This window comes from Carassius auratus, chromosome 24 (assembly GCF_003368295.1).
Source record: "Carassius auratus strain Wakin chromosome 24, ASM336829v1, whole genome shotgun sequence".
Classification (NCBI taxonomy): domain Eukaryota; kingdom Metazoa; phylum Chordata; class Actinopteri; order Cypriniformes; family Cyprinidae; genus Carassius; species Carassius auratus.
The window spans coordinates 21,249,576-21,276,481 of NC_039266.1; the positions used below are offsets into that span (position 1 = coordinate 21,249,576).

At 34.4% G+C, this 26,906-nt stretch overlaps 1 protein-coding gene across 1 annotated transcript in view; it reads right to left on the reverse strand.

Moving 5' to 3' along the window:
* Positions 1-9: 9 nt before the first annotated feature.
* LOC113042622 (acid-sensing ion channel 1C-like) overlaps positions 10-26,906 on the reverse strand; it is a 69,642-nt gene continuing 42,745 nt past the window's right edge. The window contains 11 exon segments of the mRNA XM_026201603.1: positions 10-1,778; positions 4,126-4,161; positions 4,291-4,343; positions 6,365-6,436; positions 6,531-6,610; positions 6,704-6,795; positions 6,918-7,071; positions 7,223-7,279; positions 8,359-8,509; positions 10,969-11,096; positions 11,899-12,049. Coding sequence (XP_026057388.1) covers positions 1,700-1,778; positions 4,126-4,161; positions 4,291-4,343; positions 6,365-6,436; positions 6,531-6,610; positions 6,704-6,795; positions 6,918-7,071; positions 7,223-7,279; positions 8,359-8,509; positions 10,969-11,096; positions 11,899-12,049 — 1,053 coding nt within the window. The 3' untranslated portion in view covers positions 10-1,699.

Genomic DNA, 26,906 nt, shown 5'->3' on the forward strand with positions numbered 1-26,906 from the left:
GCTCACCAATGGATGCTCTGCAGTGAATGGGTGCCGTCAGAATGAGAGTCCTAACAGCTGATAAAAACATCACAATAATCCACATGTAAAAATTGTGATAAATAAATCCAAGACATTTTTTACTTCAAACTGTTGTTTCCGGTTAAAATACCAGTCTATTTTCCATAAAGTTTGTTATTATTGATTATGGATGAGTATTTTAGCCTGAAGCAACAGTATGAAGTTCTAAAACATTTTAATGATGGTTTTGTTTCTTGCAAACGCACAGCAGCTTTTCACTTCTCAAGATGTGAATTGATAGACTGGAGTGGTTTATTCTCATTCTGACGGCACCCATTCACTGCATTGGTGAGCAAGTGATGGAATGCTACATTTCTCCAAATCTCTTCTTATAAAGAAACAAACTCCTGAGGGATGATGAAATTATCAGCACAATTTCATTTTGGGTGAACTATTGCTTTCTAGTGTCCAGACACATTTTGGGCTATGTTTGAACATGTGTATCTGAGCAGTTCATGCAAGGAAAGGAAGACACCTGTAACTTCTAGGTTGACCCCCAAAACATAAACGAATCAAAACGAAGCGTTTGTTTTTCAACTGTATCATCTAAAATAATTGAATATTTTCTAGTGGATGTGGAACTGTCATCTATTTTTAATGCTCATTATAATTAATACGAGCGTGTAACTCGTCAAGAGCTTTTCAGCGACGGATGATTTGATTTTCACATCAACACATCGCATACAGTCTTTGCCACTTAAGAGAATGAATTAGCTCCTGGAGGAAACAATCTGATGAATGGATTCACATGTGGGATTGGAAAAGTGAAGCTTTACACATGAAATGCGTCATTCATAAATCTAAATAGTACTCAATAATATCCCATCTCATAACTGCGAAATAAATAGAGTAACATCAGCGTGTTGAAATAAAACGGCATGATTGCTGGTAACTCAGGTTGTTACGAAAGCATCTGGTTCCTTCTGTCTACCTGACAGCTAATAATTAAGACTTGAAGGTAATATATATATTTATATATCTATATATGGTTTTCTTTAACACATTATGCATATTATTGCACTTATATACACAAAATATGAACAGAGACAAACATTCGGAATGATTACATGTTTTCGAGTACTATCGCAGGGCTGAATTCAGTCAAACCGCGGTTAAAGCTCACACGATTATTGTACAAAAAAAGTGCCAAAATAGATGTAAACCTTGGCCAAACCGACTGTATCTATAACAATTTTTGTGCAATATTAAAATGCTTTCTTTTTCGGATTCTTTTAAGGCGGCTTGATCAAATTAGGCCCACAGTGTTTCGTAGAGGATTCAGAAAAGCACAGAGAAAAACACTCTCTCGGATGAAACACCGTCACAGTATTTATACGTTTGAAATCGTCCGAAAAGAAATGGCATGAAATCCACCAGGATTTTCCACAATGTCAAACAAACAGCGGCTGTGATGTTAATAAAACCTGAGTTTTGTTTAGGAAGTGTTGCCTATTTGTACTTGATGATGATATTCAGCTGTTTTTTTTGTTGTTGTTGTTTTTTTAAACTATTTAACATGTACATTTTCGTGGACTTACACTTGTTTTGGAGTCAGTATGATATATATTTCACAGTTTTCCGTCGTGTCCTAAACCGTCCCGTCGCCTGCGTCATCAACAAGCGAATTCCTCGAAGTTGCCTACAGCCGGGTGACTAGGTAGCACGTTCGGCGCGAATCCGAGACTGTCCGAGTGACTCCGGAGTGTGTCGCATGTGCTCTGAAAGAGAGGAAACGGGAGATTTGGGGGGATGGGAGCGATACGAGGAAATCAGATGAGGGTTGAGATGAATTCATGTCAGTGACACCCATTAATAACAATGGAAGGGAGTATGGGAGTGAAATAAACAAGGGGATGGGAATATATTGTGGCAGCAAACAGATCATCAATAATGAAGAATGCATGTCAAGTTGGATAAAAAGAAGGGGAAAAAATCATGGGTATGGATGGAGGGGAGTGGGGAAAGAAGAAGTTTTCTTAGTTTTGTTTCAATAGCTCTGGAAATCTACAAGCGAACTTTGCAATCACAACTCAGCAGGATGCATAGAAATGATTCATTGCATGTAGACCTGTGATGACAGCACAAAGAGATGCATCTAGTGATGTTATTGAACACAGGTCTCATCACAATTAAACTACGGAAGCCATTTAGCCTTTCAGGCTCAAATTTGGACCAAACTGCATAAACCTATGGCTTTACCTTCCCCATTGAATTTATAGTAAAGTCATTGTTAAATGTAATACATACATATAAGCTGTTATGTTTGTAATTCATTTGTATAATAGATTTTGTTTTACATATTTGCCCAGGTGCAATGTGTAGCATAGACTTTGCATCATTGTGCACGTAATTTGTGCTTGTTTTAATGAACCAAAGGATGAACTAAAAATCAATTGTGAAAATTAAAAGCACATCACATACAGTATGCTAATAACAGAGTTTCATCTGCACTGAGACTGCAAATGTCTCAAAAAAAGCCTCAGTATTTCGACTGCTGCAAATAATAAGATAAAAAAGATAAAAACAGCAGTTTCACATAGAAACACTGCAACTGTAATTCCTCTTGCAAGTAGGCTTATTTTTCATATTTCATAAGCCGAAGCTTGTCGACAGACTTATGAAAGGTGTCATTGGGTGAAAATAATTGCTCTGTCTGAAATAAACCAATAAAGCTGCAGCTCTGGGACGCTTGGCTCCTCTCCGCTTATCATTTCCTATATCATCCTATAACACTGCTTTGTTTATCACAAAAATATTCAAATTAGTTCTTGGATCACAGTCTGATACAGTGACTACAAATGTATTTCTTGTGGGTACGTTAAATATTCATGCAATGAGCCATATTCACAGCTAGAGCGATATAAATGGGATCTTTCTCGTATAAGACGACCTTTTCCATCACATTTCCACCTTGTTTCATCATTCATCAGAAATCATCAAATTCTTCAAAACAGCACAACAATAGCTTCAACCAAATCTAAATCTTGACCTTTCCGTATGACATACAGTATGAGGTTGCTCATATAATAATGATGTCCTGGTGTTGGCACTATACGGAAGCAGAAGTCGGCGGGAATCATTTCATCATCTAACAGGAAAACACTTCCTGTCTCCAGACCATATCTTCACCAGGCTGGAAGCGTTTACATCTGTTAATACCATATACACCTGGAAAATTCAGTAACACGAAAATATTTCCACTAAGTAATCTTAACTTAAAAAGTCACTTTTTTTTTCTTTCTTTAAGATTGAGAAACATTTTTGCTAATCGTTTTCGCAGACCATATACACTATTGTTCAAAAGTTAGGAGTTCGTAGGATTTTATGTTTTTAAAAGATGTCTCTCATGCTCACCATGGCTGCTTTTATTTGATTAAAAAACAGTAAACATAAATTCGCCCAAATATTAAACATACATAATAATACTATTTAAAATAACTGCTTTCTATTTAAAATATTGTAAAATGTCATTTATTTCTGTAATGAAAAGTCTGTTCAGAAATCATTCTAATATGCTGATTTGCTGCTCAAGAAATATTTATTATTATTAATATTTATTATTATTATTATTAATATTTATTTATTATTAATATTTATTATTATTATTATTATTTATTATTACTATTATTATTAATGTTGAAAGCAATTGTGTTGCTTTTTTTTTTTTGGTGAACATTTTGTTTCAGGATTTTCTTTTTCTTTTATATAAATAGAAATGTAAAATTTTGAATTAATGTAAAACAGAATTATATTTGCATTAATTTATATATTTCTTTACTGTCAATTTCAAGCAGTATAATTTTCTACTTTTTATATTTTAATATTTTACATATTTTAATATACATATAATTTCACTGACCCCAGACTTTTGAACGGTACTGTATATATATATATATATATATATATATATATATATATATATATATATATATATATATATATATATATATTTGATGTAAAACAGCAACAGTTTTGGGAAAAAGAAACAAAACATGTTGGGAGGAAAAGAGAAATTAAAAGAAGACTGAGAATAAAAACAAAAGAAAGCTATTGGTGTCGTTTTACCTGAACTTCTGCAAAACATCATCTCCATCTTGAAAGCTACAGGGTTTTGAAAAAGGGATCTTAGAATGCGTAACAGTGACATTTGTGCATGTCTAGAACTACTGACATTAAATGTCACGAAGGGAAAAGACTCAAAATGGTGTGAATAATTAATGGCGGCGCTACCTGGGGACATGGTTAGGCGTGACACCAGGGCTGATGGGGTTCTCGGGGAAATCCTGGAATAAACATGATGGAAAGAGATGAAGATGACCAAACCCAGGCCGAGGCCAATTCACTTCCAACTCACATCTAACTGAATATTCCTCATTTAATACATATACTTAAATAGATTTACTCATTAAATATATTTAAAAATATACCGTATTTTTCAGACTATAAGTCGCACCTGAGTATAAGTCGCATCAGTCCAAAAATACGGCATGATGAGGAAAAAAACATATATAAGTCGCACTGGACTATAAGTCGCATTTATGTAGAACCAAGAAAAAGGAACCAAGAGAAAACATTACCGTCTCCAGCCGCGAGAGGGCGCTCTATGTCTTCAGTGTAGACTACAGGAGCACTGAGCAGCATAGAGCGCCATCTCGCGGCTGTAGACTGTAATGTTTTCTCTTGGTTCATTTCTCTTGGTTCATTTCTCTCGGTTCATGTCAAATTAATTTTGATAAATAAGTCACACCTTACTATAAGTCGCAGGACCAGCCAAACTATGAAAAAAAGTGTGACTTATAGTCCGGAAAATACGGTAATTATATTTATATAAAAATATATCTGAAATATTTGTCATTTATTTGATTTGAAAATGAATTGGCCATCGCCAGATTTATGACAAAATAATAGCGTGCTGAAAAGCAATGGTCCAACTGTTTAAAATCATGTCGTTTCTCCAAAATATGCGTTTTGAGTAAATTATTTCAAGTTAAATGTTTAACCAAATTTCTTGAATGGATGATAATAACTTCAAAACACAATATAAATTATTATTCCGAAATCATGAGCGTACTTTATAGTGGTAAACATTTTTGATACCAAGTTTAGACTAATTTCACTATGTCAATGCTAAAGTCTTATCAGTGTATTCTAATGTATGATCAGGGATGTCCTGGTGCATGCTGGGAAGGGGTACATGATTTTGTCTGCTATGGTATGATATGGTACAGTAATGGTGAATGACGCTGATGTTGTGGTCCAGTATTTAAGTGTTCAGTCAAATTGCAATTTGCTTATATAAAAAATAAAAGGGAACATTTGGTCATCATTTACTCATTTTCTGCAACAGCTCTTTATCATACAACATCAACACGGCTGTGTCACGTTTCAAAAACAACCTAAAATCACCATAATAAGAGTCCTAGCGAAGTACTTTTCTTTATAAGAGCTCGACCGACAGCCTCTGATGATTATGCGAAAGAACACAGAACATCCCTAATTTTCGGTCTACACTCCACTTCTTCATATAAAATAAATAAAAAGTTACATAAACAAAATCAACCAATGTATAACCATAGACATGATCTGAAGGACAGAGCGAAACCCAACGCTATCTCACGGCCAATTCGTACGTATTTTACGAGGTGGCTTATTCGTATTAATTTGTACGACCACACTCGTACGATTTTATACGATTTGTCTAAACCCCAGTGACGGTTAAGTTTAGGGGCGGGGTTAGGTGTAGGTCATTCGTACAAATTCATATGAATTGCGCAACTCGTAAAATACGTACGATTTGGCAACAATCGTATGAATTTGTACGAGTTTGGTCATACGAATTCGTACGAATAAGCCACCTTGTGAAAAATGTACGAATTACCGTGAGATCGGGTTGGCGAAACCTTGTTAGCTGGGCTGTGAATATTAATTAGGTCACATGAGTCCTCATTTATTTAATGAAGGGCACAGATCATCTAAATCTGATTTGATCTATGTCGGATATAAGGTTTGCCACGAGCGAAGGGTGATGAACGCCCTTAACATTTCCAAATCTTTCCCGTTTTGTCTCGATTTTTGTCCTTATTCAAACATGAGACGATGTCTTTTGTGGAAAGGCCATCTTCATCAACCGTTTCCCAGAATTTGAGCCAAAGACAAAAGGCAAGTAGATGCATGCAGTGTTCCAGAGAACAATCCAAACGAACAGAAATACTACAAATATCAACAAAACACACAACCTGTTTTTGTGGCAACATAATGTCTGCATGTCCACATGCAGAGCATCACAGGAGGCACAGTTAATTACCAGATTGTCACTAGCGCTCCGATGTGGCCGTCTCTTGCGTAGAAAATGCCCCAGCACTTTGTCCTTAAAAACCTGCAACATTTATAAAATATACTGTAAGCTAATTATTTGTAACCATGAGCACATGAAAAGAAATTAGGAAGTAGCCATCAAGAATTCAACAGACCTCATATAAATAATCAAATATCTCCAATATGGTCAAGACACTGGCTCCTATAAACAGACCCATCTGACCTCCAATATCACCTGAGAGAATAGAAAAATATCATAAAGAACCAAGCAGAAGACAACTCAATTGTCCATATTGGTGTAGCATTTGTGAAATTTCTGCACTCTTACCAAGTAATCCAGCCACTTCATATGCTTTCTTTTGTTCAATTTTCTCATAGTTCAGAGCCTCAAAAAAGATATCCAGAACCAATATGTTATCCCTGTAAGATTAAACACAATGCATGGCTGTTCCAGATGATAATATATTTTTTTGTTTGTTTTTTAATTCAGAAATGGAATCAAATTCAATGTGTAACTATGTTAAATGTGAATGTAAACTTACGCAATATACTGTTCAGTTTTGTTGAACTTCTTGGCGAGATATTTGGCCGAAGCCTTGCTGGGTATTTTCACCATGGACAGCTCTTTACCGTATCGAGTCATGTTGCACGGCGTCTCACAAACACAGTAATCATTGTCCTTCTCCACTAGAAAATCTGTCAATGATTGTTCTTTTTATTATTATTATTATTATATAAAAATTAGAATAAGCATGTTTTAAGAAATCATATAAAATCATGGTTTTACACATTGCTTAGTAGTGATAGGAATAAATATTATTATAAAAATACACAAAGGTCCTCTGACCTAAAGCTGGATCAGCACAGTCTTTGTACTGTTCGGGTGTGCAGACGGTTGAGGTGCCTGCGATAGAAAGCAAAAAGAATGACAAAACATTGTTCAAATTGCTTATAAACTGTACAGTGAAGTAAAATAATAAAACCAAACACAATAGTTAATAAATCTCCATGTCTAAATACTTATCAAAGAAAAAAAACTGTTAAAAACCTGTTTAAACTAAATACAACTAAGATTAAAATACTGAAGGTGAGAGTAAGCAGGCATGTGGAGAGAAAATATAATCAAATAAAATATATATTTATATATATATATATATATATATATATATATATATATATATATATATATATAAAAATACATACATACATATATATACACACACACACACACACACACACACACACACATATATATATATATAGCTCATGACCTGTTTAAAATATAAAAAATTAACTAAATATAATAAAACCCCACATCCCAAAAAAATTAACTGTCAAATGAAAAAAAGTACAATTGAGAGTAAAATACTGTAGGTGTGAATAAGCAAATGTGTGGAGAGATTTAATAAAATAAAGAGATAAATAAAATAAAAGAATAAAAAAATATAATAAAATTTAATAAAATAAAAAATAGAAAATACAATATTTTTTTCCAATTGGCAATAACCTTTTAAATAAAATACAACTGAATAAAATACAGTAGGTGTGAGTAAGCAAGCATCTGGAGAGATGAAACATAAAAAAATAATAATAACATAAGATAAGATAAAATAATAAAATAAAACTAAACATCCAAAAAATTTATAATAAAATAATGTTGGTGTAAATAAGCAAATGTGTGGAGAAATGTAATAAAATAAAGAGATAAATAAAATAAAATTATAAAAATAACAAAAAAAATCTGTAAGTGTGAATAAGCAAGAATGAGGACTGTCTTTATTAATAAGAAAAAAAGAAAAAACCTGTTCTGCACAACCTTCACAATGAAAAATGTATCAAAGAAAATTGTTAATATGGGAACTGAAATAAAATGTCCATGCGGTATTTTTGTAATATATTCAGAACATACTCTACTGTGTAATAGAGTTAAAATGCTAAAGCAGTAGAGTTAATGTGAAGACCAGTAATGTGCTGTCTCCACACCTGGCATGTGCACCATCCTGCAGTTGCAGTTTTCTAGCAGGTAGCGGGTCTCACAGTCGATGCGACAGCCCGTGATGCTGTAGGTGGTGAAGTATTCAGAGTCCATCGGTTCGGATCTGCAGTCGCCCCACGGCGGAGGAAGATACTGGAGCTAGAACAAAGTTTGATTCATTACAGGCAGGATAAAGCTGTTCAATAACAAATCAAAACAGACTAAGCCAAGCCAAAGAGCGCAGCAATCAAAGGACACCAGCGGAATACAATCAAACCCACACTGCAATCAGCCACTTTTCACAGCCTAGATAAACAAGTGTGCAAGATTTCACAGAAAGAACATGCTGGAAAATCAGTGAAACCTGAAGAAAACCACAGACGCGAACTGACCCTATGCCTGGTCACTGTTGCTTTTTTTCTTTATTATTATATTTTATTATTATATATATTTTAGTATATATTATAGTTAATGTGTGTGCATCATTTACATATATATATTATTATTTTTATTTTATTTTATTTTTTTACTTTTAAAATAATAAAACAACTTAAAAATATACATTAAAAATATGTTTATTTGAATTAGAAAATTAATCAAATTAAATAAATATTTTTTAAATGTAAAAATAAATACACTTTTAAAACTTAAACATAGATAAATAAGATAATTAAAAAATAAATTAATAAATAATTTCACATTAGTGATTACACTCTTAAATTATTATAAACATTGAAATACCCTTAAATAATATAATTTTTTTTTTTTTTTTTTACACATTTCGGGATCATTTTTATAAAATGATACAAACGCAGAGCCACTAGAAAAGAACAAAGAAGCTTGACTAATTGTGGTCAGCAACAGTTGCTAAGACAGGATTGGCCAGTAATAATTTTAAGGCGGGGCTTAGCAGTGGCTCAGTAACTGGAAACAACATTGTTGCACATTTCTTAGGTCATTAAAATTATATTATGCTCTTCTTATTAAATGTAAGAGCATTTTAATAAGAATCATATAAAATAAAATTGGATTTCATATCGTTTTGCATATCTAATTGCACCAGTCGAGGAGATAATCCTCCCATTAAATGAAGTCACTTTTTGAAGTCGCCTGCAAAAAGTGTCATGCAATAGAGAGTTTATGATGGATTCTGAGTGCTCTGAAGTTAAAAATGTAGAGGAAGCAGAAAATGCAGGTCAGTAAATTGAAAGCAAGATTAGGAGCGTGCAGTTGCCTTTAGCACTTGATTATTTCAGCTAATTGATCTATTGCTAAGGGCCGATGAATGAAGACATATTGATTTTGGCCGTGAGAGCTGCTTTTGCCTTTGATCCACTGAAGCCTGTAAACGAGCGCTTTTCCTGACCTCCTGCCAATTAATGTTCCCTAGAAACTGAATTAGATACTCATGAGGAGTCACATGACCTCAGTGCACACAACCATGCATAAAAATAAACACTGCTTGCATGAATATGATCAACTCAATAACAGAAACACTCTGGAGGACTAGGAGCAGCACTAAAAGTGAATATAAATGAATCAGTTTCAGTTATGGAAATAAATACAGAAATTTCATAAAATATTTTAATAAGCATTTAAGATGAATGAATATTCTTTAAAGATAAAAAAAAACAGACTTATAAACCTGTTAATTTAATTTTGTATTAAAACGGTTGAAAGGCATGAAACCACTTTAGTCATTTTTTTTAACCTAATTTTTATAAACTTTTTTTAGTGTAATTTTATAAAACAATAAATTAATAAACAAATTTTAAATGCAACTTGCAATAGAAATAAATCACATTTTAAATGCAAAAATTCACAGAAATATTTAAAAGTTTATTACATTCATTTTAAAATTTAAATAATATACATGAATATTTTCAACTAAAATGTTTAAATAAGTATTTTAATAAGATAAATGATTAAAATAAAATAACTAAAAATAAACAAATGTAATTAAAATGAACTAAAACTGTTTATTTAATTTATGTTTAAAATATAGTTGAATTAAATGAGTTTTAAAGATGTCTATATTTTTCAATTTAAACATTTATTTAAAAATGTAGCAGATAAGTAAATTAAATAATTTTAAATGCACCATGTAATTCACAAAAAATAGAAACAAATTACTTTTTAAAGGCACAAATTAACACATATTTAAAAGTGTTTTGCATTGTTTAAATAAGAATTTTTTTTATCAAAATATTGTTTAAAAAAGTATTTAAATAAGACAACTGTTTAACAAAAAAATAAAATGTTTCAAATTCAACTAAATAATAATAGTAAATATATTTTTAAATGCATAATAAAGCATTTTAAAAAAAATTCAATTATCATTGTCCAGTATATTTCTGCCACTTTACACAGAAGTTTGTATACATTAAAGTTGCATAAATGTATGTTGCTCATAAATGTTAAAAATAATTGGTGCTTAATATTTTTGTGCAAATATGATCAATCTTTCTAAACCCGAAATTGTGAAGGATAGTGTTCTGCGGCAAAAAAAAAAAAAGGGTCTGGTTTTCTCTGGGTTTAAAGAGATGATGGTGTGGATGGAGAGTAAGCAGGGCACAGCTGATGAATGTGATAAATGCCATATGTTTAGCATTAGGTACCAGTTGTTGCTGACAAGACACAAAAGTCTGAAAACCAGGGGCCACACCAAATCCCAGCTGATCTATGAAGGGCGGCTCATCCTGGCTGTGGATCTGAACTTTGATGCCCGCCTCGTACGAGGTTTCATCTGCAGGGAGACATTAAACAAGATTATTTACAGAGCGGGAGATTTGATGCCTACCGCCTGGAGGCATAAATATAATGACTTTATAATGAACTTTATAATTACTTTATCCAGAATGCCAATACATGTTTCGTCACTGCCTCTGGATATAAAAGGTCTCCTCTAGAGCCATTAAAACGACCAAGATTAATAGATTATAAATACATAATCTCCCCTAGCATAGAAGTACATCAATTCTGAACACTGACCGCATGTCATCTACAGATGATTAAATTGCACTTGGACATTCGTTACTCTTTCTGCTTCGTATTTATTTTCTGTGCATGATTATGTTGAAAAATTGCAGCGTGTCACAGAAAATGAACGCAGCAGTAATGGGGCAGGTGTACTCGGTAAAAAACGACCAAGAAAAAGACCTAACCTTGTTATCTCCGCATCTAAATGTTCAACCACAAATGAAATCATTTTGGGGCGACCACTTATGGGTGAATTATGCTAATGTGCAATGCTGCATATCAGCTCCTTCAGATATGATGCATCTTGTCTTTCTGAAACACAACTTTTTGGAACATAATTCAACTGAGGAGTTGTGCATGTTATTTCAAATGTGGCAGCATTTCAAACCTAGAATGATGCATGTTGTCATAAGCTGTCATTGAAAACACCAGGTTTGGATATTTGATAACTTTCTGTCGGAAACTTTTGAATTGATACCACCAGTCCATCACTGAAGAAACACTTTAGTAATATGAATAAAATGACGGGTCTTCAACGGTAAATAAATGATGAGAAATATATTGCTCACCTGTGTCACCCCAAACCGGTAAGTACTCATCCTGTTGAATATCCAGCATGATTTCCAGCCCATTTCCTGTTCCACCTTTTAAAGTCGTCAACAAGGGGTTTCCATCCAGACCAGAGTTGAACGTGTAACATTTCCCATATCTTGTGTAAATCTGTGGATGGACAAACCATAAAAATAGTCAATATAAAATCACAATAAATCAGTAAAAGTAGTCTAATATTTAAAATGATATTTTTATAGTAATATATCCAATGATATTTATATATGGTAATACTGTATAGTACTGTTCAGAAGTTTGGGGTTAGACTTTTTTAAGAGAAACTAACACATTTATAACGTATAACATTTCTTTGCGCACAAAAACTATTCTCGTAGCTTCAGAATTTAAATTTTGGTGTGAACTAAACCTTTAAAAAAGATTTCTATTTTAAATGAAACCTTAAAAAAACATTATGGTTCCCACAAAATTATGAAGCATCACAACTGTTTTCAACATTGATAACCAGCGGTGCGCATGCACGACCAAAATAAAAAATACAGTAGCGACATGGATGACAGCTATTAATACACAATCCCCATTTTAGATCGACTAACTGTAATACTGTATAAGATTTCCATTTAAACTGAAAGCATACATCTGTTGCTTTCATAGAAAAACGCAAAGCAGCGACAGTCACTGAAGCACTTCACTCTGCAGCGATAAAACCAACACACAACCGCGCATATAGTTACATGCCGGCAAACTGTCAAAACAAACGCTTGTTGATTTATGGAGAATGAAATGTATAGTAGTTCTGAATGGGGAAAAATGCAAGGCTCAATCGCAGAAAGCCCCGCCTTCTAAATGATTGAGCCAATCGCTAATCGGTAAAGTGAGCGCGTCAATGCAGCTGCCGTAAGAAGCGTCCTGGTTACTATAGAGACAGTCAGCGTTCTGAGACATGCTCTTAAGACTGTGCGTGCACACTGGCTGATCTAGCCTGAATATTAAGCTTTTTATAACGCTACTTGAGCTAAAGTAACAACATTTATGACACATTTGTTCAATTGTTGTCAGACTTCTTTGGTGATTTCAAATATGACATTTAATCGTAATCTTTTTTGGAGAATTTGATGTTACCACATTTAAAGAGACAGGAGTTGCACTTGCATGCCTGAGTTTCTTGAGCAACAAATCAGAATATTAGAATGATTTCTGAAGGATCATGTGACACTGAAGACTAAAGTAATGATGCTGGAAATTCAGCTTTGCATCACAGGAAAAAAATTACATTTTTAAATATTTTCAAACAGAAAAAAGACATTTTAAATTGTACTTGCTATTTTAAAATGTTGCCATTTTTACTGTATTTATGATCATATAAATCCAGGTGCAAGCATAAAAGAGAAAAAATGTAGATGACATGATGATCACAATTCCTCACATATTCAAAGCAAGACAATAAAAAAAAGAAAAAAAGGTGACATTAGGGTTAATGTGGACACACTTTCACTGTAAGGAACTGACAGCAATTTAAAGAACAGGCTTTATCCTTTTGTAGATAATAGCTGGCTAGAATCTGCTGGTCCTGGCAGTGTTTTGACAGTGATGCAGAGAGAGACAGCAGCAACAGTGATGAGCTCAGTCATGGTTTCCTGACCCCACTGTGACACTAATGAGCAGGAGATCTTCAGGCTCCGGGGCTTCAACAAGGACTGTCTCCCGCTCACAAGCTCGACCTCTACACTCCACAGCACACAAAACACTACAGCTACATTCTGCCTGCTTCATCCCTGTGGCCTTTCAGCAGGAGGAGGATGAATAAAAGGAGGATAATTAAAGGGAAAACAGGGCAGCTGAAGATAAAGAACATCTGACAATACTGAAAGAACATATGATTCATTTATTCAGTGTTATTACAGGTTCTTCATTGTACAGTCAATGGATCTCAACTCCAGTGCTCTGCACATTTTGTATATCTCCCTTATTTAACGCACCTGATTCGAATCATCAGATCATTATGAGAGAGATCCATGAACTGAACTCTGTCAGATAAGAGAAACAAACAAAATGTGCCAGAAACTGCACAGCAACACCCTGACAACCTCCCGAAAAGCACAGAAATGAAAAAGTAAAAATCTCTTTATTTTTTAACATGTTATTCAGTGCCACTAGTGGTGCACTTGTCCATGTGACCTTTAAAAAAGAACACATAAGACACTTTCACAGCTACAATCGCTGTTATCACATTCTTATCCAGCATCTGACGAGTGAGACGTGAGGTTAAGATTGATTGTCTCAAAATCTCAATTAACATGAAAGCGCTTGGAGCAGAGACGAACCGTTGTTGTCAGCATGTCGCTGCATCACAGAGGATTTGTGTTTGCCGTGTTGAGTTCACGGTTTACCAAAACACACCAAATGAGCACATTGTTTCCGAACAATAGTTGAAGCCTCTCTCTCTTCCCTGTTTCCCAAGTAATTAACTTCATTCATTCTGAAGGGTGAAGCGCGCGGCGCACCAGGCGAGAACTCATTTAGACTGATGATTCAGAGTTTTGTGCATATGTAATCTGCAAGTGAGCACGGATTCGTGGAAAGCAGTCATGTTGATTTCACATCAGATTTGAGCTATGCCTAAAATTTCATATGCTTAAACGCTGGAAGGGATTTGGGGATTATGAGAGGTAGATTGGTTTTCCATCTGATAATGGAGAAAAAGGAGATCAAGATATTGAGTAAAGGAGTTTACCCGAAGGCAGGTTTTAAGCACATCTGTGCAAAGCACCCAGAGCTTTTTAATAATTCATGCGTCTTCTACACAGAAATTTGTCGGAGTGTAGTTTCTGTGCCAATAGATGTTACTGAGATTTTTAGCCTCAGGGTTTCTGCTAACAGTGCTCTAAACCTGCCATACATTTCTACAAAACAAAATATAACATTAAAAAAAAGAAAAAAGAAAATTAATTCTGATGACAAATGCAGCCAGCAATTTTGCAGGTTGATGTTTGGAAAAGAACAATTTACAAATGAAATGAATGAAAACGTGAATTATAAGCATGAGCAGCTCAATCCTCATTATGCATTAAAAAAAATAAATAAATAATAAATGAACATATCAAAAGAATTAAAAAAAAAAACGTATTATACCCCCCTCCCAAAAAAAAAAAAAAAATAATATATATATATATATATATATATATATATATATATATATATATATATATATATATATATAATAAAAAACAAACTAAGTCATATTTCATATTTTACACTGAAATTCATTAATTTTAAATTACTTTATTCATATTATTTAACTTTATCATATACTGTATTTTCATTGCCACTTTCATGTTATATATTTATGTACATTATATTATTTATACAAAACAGTAGTTTTAATTATACTATATTTATTTATTTGATTGTATTTATTTTAAAGGTCCCGTTTTTCGTGCTTTTTTGAAGCTTTGATTGTGTTTACAGTGTGCAATATAACGTATTCATGTTTCGCGTGTAAAAAAACCCAGTATTTTTCACACAATTCACCTATCTGTATACCGCTGTTTTGACTGTCATAAAAACAGGCTGATGACTTCCTTGTTCTATAAAGTCCCTCCTTCATAAGTACGTAGCGAGTTCTGATTGGGCCAGCGGTTCCTGTGTTGTGATTCGACAGCAGCTGAGCGCGCGCTGCCCTCCTGGTAATGCGATTGGGCTAGTTTTGGAGTAGTTTTGAGAAGCAAGTGGGCAGGATTTGTTTTGAAAACCTGGCAATCCTGATCTGAACCATAGACAGTAAAAGAATGCACGTAGTGCATGCTGGAGATGTATTTATAATCACAGGAGCATTTTTACCGACGAGATGCACAAGAAAATCGCATTAGATTTTTTTGCACAGCCCTAACATCTAGTTAACAAAGCTAAACAGCATTGCCCTTTGTGTAATAAGTTACAGAATAACTTAAATAATAAAATACACTTACCGGTTGTGGTCCATAAACAATGCCTTCTTCAGACAAAGAGAGAACTGCTCCATCTTTCAAGAATAATCTTTGTGTGAATCCGGCATTAAACTGACTGAGATTGAGGAAGCTGTCCTCAGCAAAATGTGCTGCACATAGTTTTACAAGTGGATTATAATTTTCGGGAACCGAGTTAAACATAAATTGTAACCATTAATCTCCAAGAACAGCGTCCCTGGGAAGGCCAAACAAAGATGATTGGAATCAGAGATGGAAATAACAGCATTTCGATGACATGGCGACAAACACAGCTCTTCCTCTTTTCCGTGCGAGCGCAACAAGACCACGCCCCCTTTTTGTGTATTCATGTGGGCGGAGGTTAGTCAAAAAACTGTTTTAGTGACATCATTACTGCAGGAACTAGAGGGATGTAGTTTTTTGTAGGCGAATTCTATTAAATAAAATATCTCGCTTGGCATTGAAATTTGAGCTTTAGATTTTTACAGACATTATTTATACTCTAACAACAACATTACACACGAACTAAAGTTTAAAACATGGTATCACGAACGGGACCTTTAAATGATGTATTACAGTAACGATAATCTACTGTTATTGAGAAAAATGGGAACTACATTGAACTGAAAAAAAAAAAGAATTTCCCTATTTTTTAAAAGCCTATTATGTTTAGGTTTATGCAAAATATAAATATAATTAGATTTTTTAATATAAATGAATAGTAAATTAATAAATATAAAATTTCCCCTTTGATTTTGAGGTGAAACCTAAACTAGACGTGATTGTGTAAGATTAAGCCACCCACACACACTCACACACACACACACACACACGTTAATGCAGTGGAAACGATTTTTGCGAACTCGTCTGATAGACTCGGAGCAGTTAAAATGGGAATCACTATTATTTCTAACCCACTTTAACACCTTGCTCTGCACTATTCCCATAAGACTTAACTAGGCATTCTTAGAAACTAAAGAAAAACCCCTCAGCTAGATTTATTCAGGTAGTCTAATTAATTACAACTGTGAATTGCTTTACTGACTTATGGATGTTAACTCCAAATGTGGCATCTGAAGTACGAACAACTGTTGATTACGGTGAAAGCACTGTTTACATACAGGGACGAAGTTCTTGTAAGTGCAGTTTTCACCCCGGAACCTGCAGTCCAGCAGCATGTCTTCTAATTGGTGGCCCAGCCTGTCAATCATCTCTGTGGTGTTGAGCTGATAGTCAGGAGGCGGGCTGTAGTTGGAGAAGTCCAGAAGACGCAGCATCCTCTCGCGGTGTCGACTGAGTTTGAGCATGGAAACGCTCTGACGGTTGACCGTGTGATTTAGGTGCATGATGTCCATCCAGTAGCCACTGTGGTAGAGGTCAGCTTTGGTGAGGCTGGACACGCGGAGGAGGTTCTGGTTGCAGAATGTAACGGCCGGGAAAGTCATGTTGTGAGACCAAACCATGTAGATCTTGGTCACAGCCGGGTAGGAAAGAAGATACAGGATTCGATTCCATGACCATGTGAAGAGGAGCCCCAAGCAGACAAAAATAGCCAGGAGCCAAAACAAGCGTTGGGTTTTAGATTTGTATGGCGAGAACGCATGTTTTAGCCCATGGACTTTTGTTCTAAGAACAAATGCGGTCGTAGCGTCCTCAGCGCCGTGGGTTAAAGTCATTTTGAGTCTTTGCCGGCTGCTGCGTCTCTTGGCATCATCCATCAGAGAGTCTTTGTTTATTTCCTCCTGATTGGATGCAGACAAATCCTCCATAGTGTTGTTAAACTCTGAACACAGAATGCAAAGTTTTAAAACGCATCATGCATTCGGTCTTAACGTAGAAACGTGATCCTGCGATTGATGAACACATTCATCAAATTAGCAATGGGAAAAATCCTAATGAATTCATTAAGCTTGAATATTCTGCATCAATGCCAGTCCATGCCAAAGAAAAACTAAAAATACAAACAGGCAAAAAAGACATGTACGTTACCAAGCTGTTCCAACAAAGCTTATTAAGACAAATGCAGCTAATTTCAATCTGATTCACAGCGCAGTTTCTCCAGGATCCTCAGGTTGATTTGTCTTTGCACTTCAACAGATCAGACTGAGTTTTCTCTCTCATGCTTCAGCTCTTCTCTCTTCTTCGCCTTAATTTTTTTTGGACAGAACAACTATGAGGCTGGCTGCAGATTCTTGTTGCTTTCCCCTTTGTGTGAGAGCGCCCAGCCCCTCCCACTCGGCTCAAATGATCCTGTCGATGGATTTGCAGCAGGCATATAGATCCATTTGTCCCTGCTTCTTGCATTTCTCAATCGGGAGACCCAGAAGCTTACATATTTCTTGTATTAAAGTAGAAAAATGACCAACTAAGAGCGCACGAGATTCCTGGAGGGTATGTCATTTATCACGCTTGTTTTTTCTGTCTTCGTTGATGCTTTAGGGGCCTTTTTTTAATTAATATGTCTCATGGGACATATATCGGGTTATTAGTATAATATTTATGCGCTTTATTGGATAGACTCAACACAAATGAACTCAGATGAACTGTTGTTTACTGGTTATGCATGATGCAAAACTGATGCAGTGGACATGCAGCTGATGTTTTATTTCTATAAAATCCTGTGCTGACACCTGTGGGACATCATAAAGTGCTATTATAATGTGTACAGTAGGGGGCCAAAAATGCCAGAGATCACACTAAATATCTGGGACTGGAAATACATAACACTGAAACTGATGTCAATCTTTTCACGCGAATTATGGTTGAAATAAAATTTGCTAAAATATTATTCAAATTAAACTGGAGAAATGCATAGTGGAAGAAATCTGATCTCAGTGATCTCAGACTACAATCTTTTGCATTTGATTACACCAGGCAAGTATTTTCATATATTATCCACCATAAAAGCCCAGTTAAATCTCTGTTTATGCTTGCATTTTATTATTTTTCTTTGCTCCATAACGTCCTCGCCTTCCTGAAAGAGAATGACCATAAATATGACCTATAAAAAATGTATTTCAGGCCTCAGTGACATTATCAGCTTCAGCTGAATGTGACTGAATGCCAACAAAGAAATATTTGTCTGATCGAGAATTGCACCAGGTAAATAGCTGAATGTCTTCCAAAACAACGCAAGGGCATTCTGGAACACATCGTCATCTCTCTCTATCTATTTATCACTGCAAATCACAGTTTCTGAAGATTGCATTCTGCCCTCATTTGCTTGCCAATATGTCTGAGCAGCCCCAGAATAACCAACCCAGTTTATCATGCTCTTATTTGATCAGCCACTGGACTTTTTGATGATCTGCATAAACAGAGTTTCTGCAGCTCCTCTGAAGGTAAATTTAGGACTTTAGTAAAGAAAACTTAATTAAAAAAAAAAGATTAAGGAATAAACTGCAACAGTATTTTATATGTAAATTTAGGGAGCACAAAATAAGTTGTAATGGCAAACACAGTTTAAAAACAAAACTTCCAATCGACCTCCATTATACTTTTTAAGTCATTTTACAAAAAAAAAAAAAAAAAAACATAATAATATACATAAAAAAGTTAATCCTTGCCATTTTACAGTGCAAATCTTGTTTTAAAGATGGTTAGATATTTGAAAAATATATGACTTTTTTAGAAATGCATGCAACATTTAATGCCATGACTTTATCAATTTAAGACTTTCTGCTCTGATTTAAGACTTTAAGACCTTAATTTGTGGAAGGGTGAATTAGAACATGTAAAGACTTTTTTTAAGACCTGCAGAAATCTCAATAAAGAACTGCCCACTTAGAAATAGACAAACCATCAGACCAGCTACAGTTTGTTTGGAATCGGTGTGCCATTTAGAGAAAGCCACAATAATAAACTAGTGTGGAAAACAGCATTGCAAGAAAACTGCACAAAACACCCATAAACGTCATGACCAAAATTTATGTTAAGTAATAAACAAAGATTATTTTATAGGCATAACAAAACAAAATGGCAAATACAGAGTCTTACTTGTAGATATTTGCTTGCTTGCCACAAACATAAGTGTCTTTCTAAAATCCTGACCCACAATCTCCGCCGTGCATATTTCTTCCTAATTACAAAGTCTGTCTGGCTCATGCACTTTTGACAGAAATGAAACTGGTTCTTGAGCTCATTAGAGCTGAAAAGAGATTAAATTAATCTTCTAATCAATAAAATTTGCAGCTGCTTATAGTAGCTGCATATCTCAGTCAAAGACAGAATCATTATTCCATAATATTCCAGCCGTGTTCCATTCCTGTAGTGTTTATTTTCCAGACTTCCAGGAATGAAGAACTATCGGTATTTCTTGCTCAGGTAACATGTTTCACTGCACGTTGGTATAAATATAGATGAGAGCCGGGTCTCTCAGCGGCAGCTCATTTTCTCCCAGTTACACTGGAGCCACAGTCAATATTCCCCGGTCTAGGATCATTAAACCTCATGGATTCATTTGTCTTTGACAGGCAAATCTGCAAGAACCTCAAAAATCATCCAGTTTTCTGGTACCATGTATAAACATCGACATAAACCAAAACCGTTATCTTATTCCTGAGAGCTCAATTTCTCAACTTGAGTTTTGCTCATTTAATTTTAATCACCTGAACAGTGCAAAACGAATGCTTTCCGACTGCCAAAATTCATCCCAACTGAAATGAACAGTTCTCAAACTTTCTCACCTGATGCCATTTGCCCAAAAACAGCTTACCCAACCCGATCTCACGGCAATTCGTACATTTTTCACAAGGTGGCTTATTCGTACGAATTCGTACGACCAAACTCGTACAAATTCATACGATTGTTGCCAAATCGTACGTATTTTACGAGTTGCACAATTCATATGAATTTGTACGAATGACCTACACCTAGCCCCGCCCCTAATCCGAACCGTCACTGGGGTCGTATAAAATCGTACTGGTGAGGTCATACAAATTCGTACGAATAAGCCACCTCGTAAAATATGTACGAATTGGTCGTGAGATAGAGTTGGCTTACCACATTAAAGCTCAGATGAATAAATAAAGTTTCCATGACAGTTTTCACTTAACAGAAGCTTTTTTACATTTATTTTGACAAAAAAAAAAAAAAAAATCATGGCCAAAACAATATCACCAATATCAATATTCGCCATAATTCTCCATATCTGCCAAATTTGATCATGCTTTCAGCTACCAATAAATAAGAACTCTCAGCTATGATTGAAACATTGATTAATTTCCCATATTTGCCATATTGTTTACCCCCAAAATCAACGCAGAAAAGGTTCTCACATTGCATCTTGGCCTGATCATGCTGTAATTATTCCAGCTGCTGAACTCTGAATTTAATATGCATTTCAAAACAAATCATTAGCCTTTTCGGAAGTGACACACAATGAATCCAGATCTATATCTAATTGAATATTAACGAAGAGACCTGAAAACAGAGGCTAATAGACAGCCTGGAGCATTTTGCTGAATAAAAATGAAGAGAGATGTAGGAATGTCTCTGGTGTCTGTGGGAAGCGTTTCATAGCAGTTATAGTCCAAAGGCAGAGCAACCGAACATTCAATCAAAAGTGTCGATAACATTGTCTAGACTATTATCTGTGGGGTTTAGGTCCACTGCATCAAGGAAATATATGTGTATGACTTACTTGAGAAAAATGCCAATATTTTTGGCCATGAGTGTACAAGGACGATTCCCTCTACAACAGCTCAGGGTTAAGAGCCTTGTTTAACGGTACAGTGATGATAGTTCATGAATCACTCCAAATGGGGCTTAAAAGCCAGATCTATAACACTAAACTACACCAACAGTCAGATAAAATAATAATGGTAATTGAAAGAGATATGAAGATGGTTGAGCCATCAGACTGGGATCTTCTATTGGAGCTGATCAAGGGCAATTATTGCTGAAATACTGCTGAAGTGGATCAGTAAGTGACAAACGTTTCGATTCTCTTCGGTTTCGATTATTTAACAAATCAATGCTTTAACGCCAAGTGCAAAACTGACACACGTGCAGGATTTACAGCCGTTTGGTAATAAACCTCAGCACTCCAAACTTTAGTTATCAGGGAATAAAAGCCACATGACCGGCCTTTACAGAACATCTGTGAATTACAATCTTCATCTGCTTTCAAATTAGCAGCGTACCTTTTCTCAGGGAACATCCTGTTAATGTCCCGAAGGACGTCTGCCGGTTCTGTAATGCAGAAATCCATTAAAGCGGCACTGTGTGAACTTTATATGAGGTTTCATTCAATAAAATACATGTGCTTAAGCGCTAATTTAAAAACAGAATTTTAATGAGCTCGAGTGGAGCAATAAGCACTACGGCTGCGTCTCTAGAGCAAATGGCCATTCTTTTGTATGTGTGCAGCTGTGAATATGAATGTTTCAAAAGGGGAAACTAATATAGATTAAGGCCCTTTTGAGGAAAAGTAATTATTTTTTTTTTGGTGCAAAAATATATGACAGCAAAAATATTTCTTAGAATTCAATACTGAATAAATGAATATTTCCGTGTGCAAAAAATGTGGAATGTTCAAGATTTTTATATTTTCTGTTTTCATTTTAAGTTTAGTTAACTTTTTATTCCTTTTTTTATGCTTTGGTTATTTTAGTACATACAGAAAAGAAAGATACTAAATTAAAATGAGGAATGTTGCCTTGGCAAACAGATGAAATATTTTATTTCAGTAAAAGTTTATTTTATTTCAATTAACAATGTTTTTTTGTAAAGTTATTGTTAGTTTGATGAGCAACTTAAAGCTGCAACATTTAAAACTAAATGAATAACATTTTATATATATGCACACACGTATATAAAACATGAAAATGTTAAATTTAGTTTTTTTTTCGAGAAATAAAATCGGGCCTTTAGAGCTATTTTCTATGATTTCTAGGATTCCTGAATAATCCTTCCTTTTTTTATTAGCCCATGATCCAAGACTTTTATTGAATTCATGATAGCAGTTTTATTGAGTGCATCAACCCAGTGCACATGTGAGAGATCGGAGCGGTTTGATGGGAGCAGCGTTCACATTTCAACAGGTCTGCCGTACGGTGCACATCACTAAATCATGTCAAGGATCTGCGGTGGGGTGGCGATGAAATTTTAAAAGCACACCCAGACGTGTCTGAGCTTTACAAGGAGGCTGTGCTCAGACTAGTGAACGAGTATCAGAATGAACCCGAGCGAGCGGATTCAGACAAGGACGAGCCGTCCTCTTGTGAAGATGCTTCTGTTTAAGCTGGAAATAAGTGATGCTGAAACTGCTCTGCAGGGATCGCAGCTGATTTATCTCTATTTACAATGAGCTGAAGGGAAAAAAAACATTTTGTGGCAACTATCGATTTCCGCAGCTTTGCAGTTTGTGGCCTACAGAGGGATTTATCTGCAACTTTATACAGATAGGAAGAAGCTTTCAGGTTGTTCAGATTAGATTTTTCCCACTTAAAATGTATTCGAGGGCTATCAGAATAATGTGGTTTTGTTGGTTTTAGATGGCCACCTGTCCAACTGGTCGGTTTCGAAGGTTCTTAAGCATTGTACTGCTCAGATGAAAATCACGTAAAAACATTTGGGAGACCAGATTAAAGACCATATGCCAAATGCTGGAGAAAAAATAATACAAAACACAGCATGACGAATCAGTTCCTTCACAATCCTCATCTCTATACTCATATTTCAGGAGTGAACACATCTTGCACATCTTTGGCAAACTTTTGCATTGCTTTTGAAGGCATTGTTTTTAAAATTCAGTTTCAAAGCCATTTCCTATTCAAACATAAATATACGTTTTTATCTCAAATTAATTAATTATAATTGTATATAATTAACTAAAAACGTGTTAATTTATACATACATATGTATACATACAGTATTATACAATGCAATGTGTTTATATGCACACACACACACACAATTCTTATATATATATATATATATATATATATATATAATAAAATATAAAACTTTACATTATATAATAAAAATATAATACATTTTTATATATTTATTTGTTTTTATTTTTAATAAATGTTTTTTTGCTGCATCACAAGTCTTTTTTATTTATTAGTTTATAATTATATTACATTATTTATGAATGGGTATTCGAGTGTGTATATTTACATGAAGTATTCATGGTGTAAAAAAAAAAAGCCAGTTATTTAGTTATATGTTCAAAGAATATTTAAATTTTTCAGTTACACGAAAAAAAAAAGCTACTTAAATAATCTTGAACAACTGTGCTAAAAAAAAAAAAACCTGTTAAATCAATTTCAATAATCCTCAAATCTCCTTGGTCAACCCGAAAAACCTATTTAGCTTCAAATTCAAATTTACCTATTTAGCAAACAAACCCAGAATCGGGGTGAGCAAACATTCCCTGCAGTTCTCACAGACTATCTTAAACACTATCACATATCCATTTGATAACAGCGCCACCTTGTGGCCACAGTTCGCACACGTAGATAAAGGCTAACCTGAGTGCTCATAAATGATAGATGTTGCTAGTGCAAAAGATACATTATGAAAGCCTCCTTAAAAAGCACACGAATTGGATTAACTTACACCGAAAACACCACAAATCCGAACCGAACAAGTGTTTCCCCCAGGAACGTACTGTTAATAACAGCAATATATAAAATGTTAGTCACAAACAGTAATCAAAGCAGATTCCCAGTTAAAGTTGCTAAAGGGAGACCCAAGGCACTCCGTCCGAATGATTGAGTGAGTCAGAAGCTGGGGGAGAAATGAAATGAGTTGCACCGCTGCTCGGCTGCTTCTGTATTCCCTAAACACAGAGTCTGCCGGGAGACGAGTGAGTCTGTCTGTATCAGTAAATAACAGATGCTGTTTTCTTCAAACCCAGGGCCTTGTTCTGTGACTCGGAGCACAAGCAGGAGAAGAAACAGACCTGTTCTGTCACTCACAGAGCGTGAACAACCTGCCTCAGGTTTAATACCTGCACTGACTCGAGATTTGCTGGACTCTCTTCAAGGATCAGTTCACAAAAATAAGAAAACATTGTCATGTTGCTTTTAAACCAAAAAACACTGAAAGAGATATTCTGAAGATTAATATTCTATACACCATTTCCCCCCCATGTAATATATCCTTAAAGCTTGAGAAAGATGCAAAAAAGCATATCAAATATGAGTCTATGTGCTATATTTAAAATCTTCTGATAGATTTATGCAAGGAACAAGACAGAAATATTAGTTCATATTAAATCTTGACAAGCAGCCTAGCTATCCTTGGCATGTTAATGAGAGTTGCCATAAACTCAACATGAAATGGCATTTCCAGCCTTTTGCTTACATAATCTTTCTAAAATAATTTCTTAGTGCAATGAGATATTCAGATAAAAATGTGGAGCAAGACCTGCTTCATTTATTAGGATTTGATTGGACTGGACTGTGAATACATCATTGGTTGATCTGTGATGTTAAACATTTATTTATTTATAACAAAATTGTAGAACTATTTATCTTTTCAATAATGGCTAATTTTATGAGACAAAACAATAATAACTAATAATAACTAACTAAGAAGTAATTAATTAATTCAAGCAGAATATATTTTACATTAAAATAAGATGTGCATTATCCAAAATGTATAAATAAACAAATTCAAATTTTATAAACAATGTAATATAAATATAAAAATAAATATATAAACATTAAAACATATTATATTTAAATAATAAATAAAATAAACATGTACATTTAACAAATTGAACGTAATATAAAAAATATTATTATAAATAAACAAAAAGATAAAGAAGATATAATATTATGTCACAAAAAGAAAATTAAATTCTGGAATTACTTAGTTGCAATACTGGCATATTTTCTGAGGCATAAAAATAAGTGTATTATATTTACATAAATAAAATAAGCATGCAGATTTTATTTGTAATAAAGGAAAATAAAGTGAAAGAGAGAGAGAGAGAGAGAGAGAGAAAGAAAGAAAGAAAAAAAGAAAAGTTTGACACCGCAAACAAACATCTGTTATTTTTTTCTTTATTATTAATATCATTATTGTTATTAATTCTGAAATTATATAATTATTGATGTCGTTTTTATCATTATTATTATTATTATTATTATTATTATGATTATTTTTAATTGGAATTATTTAAAGTTGCAATACTGGCATATTTCATGAGGCATATATACATATATAGAGAGAGATAAAATAAGCATAACTAGTAACATGCATTAAAGAAGTAAACAGATTTATAATATTACAGGAATATTTCAGGTATACATTGTATTCAAAAGCAAAAATCACATTAACAGCAAATGCACTGTGCTTTTTTAAAACAATGTTTTCAGTTTCATGACTAGACTTTCAATAGTGTACACTTTTCACAATAACTTTTAACCCCTACTGACTTGGACTGTAAGTGCATCACTGTAAATATGATATTATTTGAATCCAAATGATTTTGTGTGGTGCACATACGGTATGTGATCAATAAAGCTTGTACTGAAACCCTGCGCTTCCTTTAATGTTCATGTTCGTGTTGGCAAGCAGCGAGTTCAGCATAACATTACATAACAAACAACATCATGACAAATATTCACAAGCCCATACAACAATATTTCTGGAGAAAGAGCTATTGATCAAATTAGGCACGTGTCCATTGAATCAGACGGACCACAGCTGAGCCTCGCCGCGTTCATTTGACACAGCGATCTCATCTGAGATGACCATCAGCAGACCATTACATCCACAGCCGGCTAGCGTTACCATCCCAGGCTGCATCAGACGCAAATAAAGCATCATTAGGTGAGAACATTATGGCCACATGTTAGTATTAATCACAAACTAAATTCATTACAGATGCTTTAAAAGAGATCTGAAATGTTTGCTTGTGCATTTGAGCAATAACTCATTAGATTTCCATACCACAAACAGTATTACAACATATTGATAGTTCAGGAAGCAATGATTTTAATCAGCTGTACAAAAGGGCATGTATTATTTGGGGAAATCTCGGTTTACACTGAAGTGGTAATGAAATCCTGGAGTGATGATGGAGT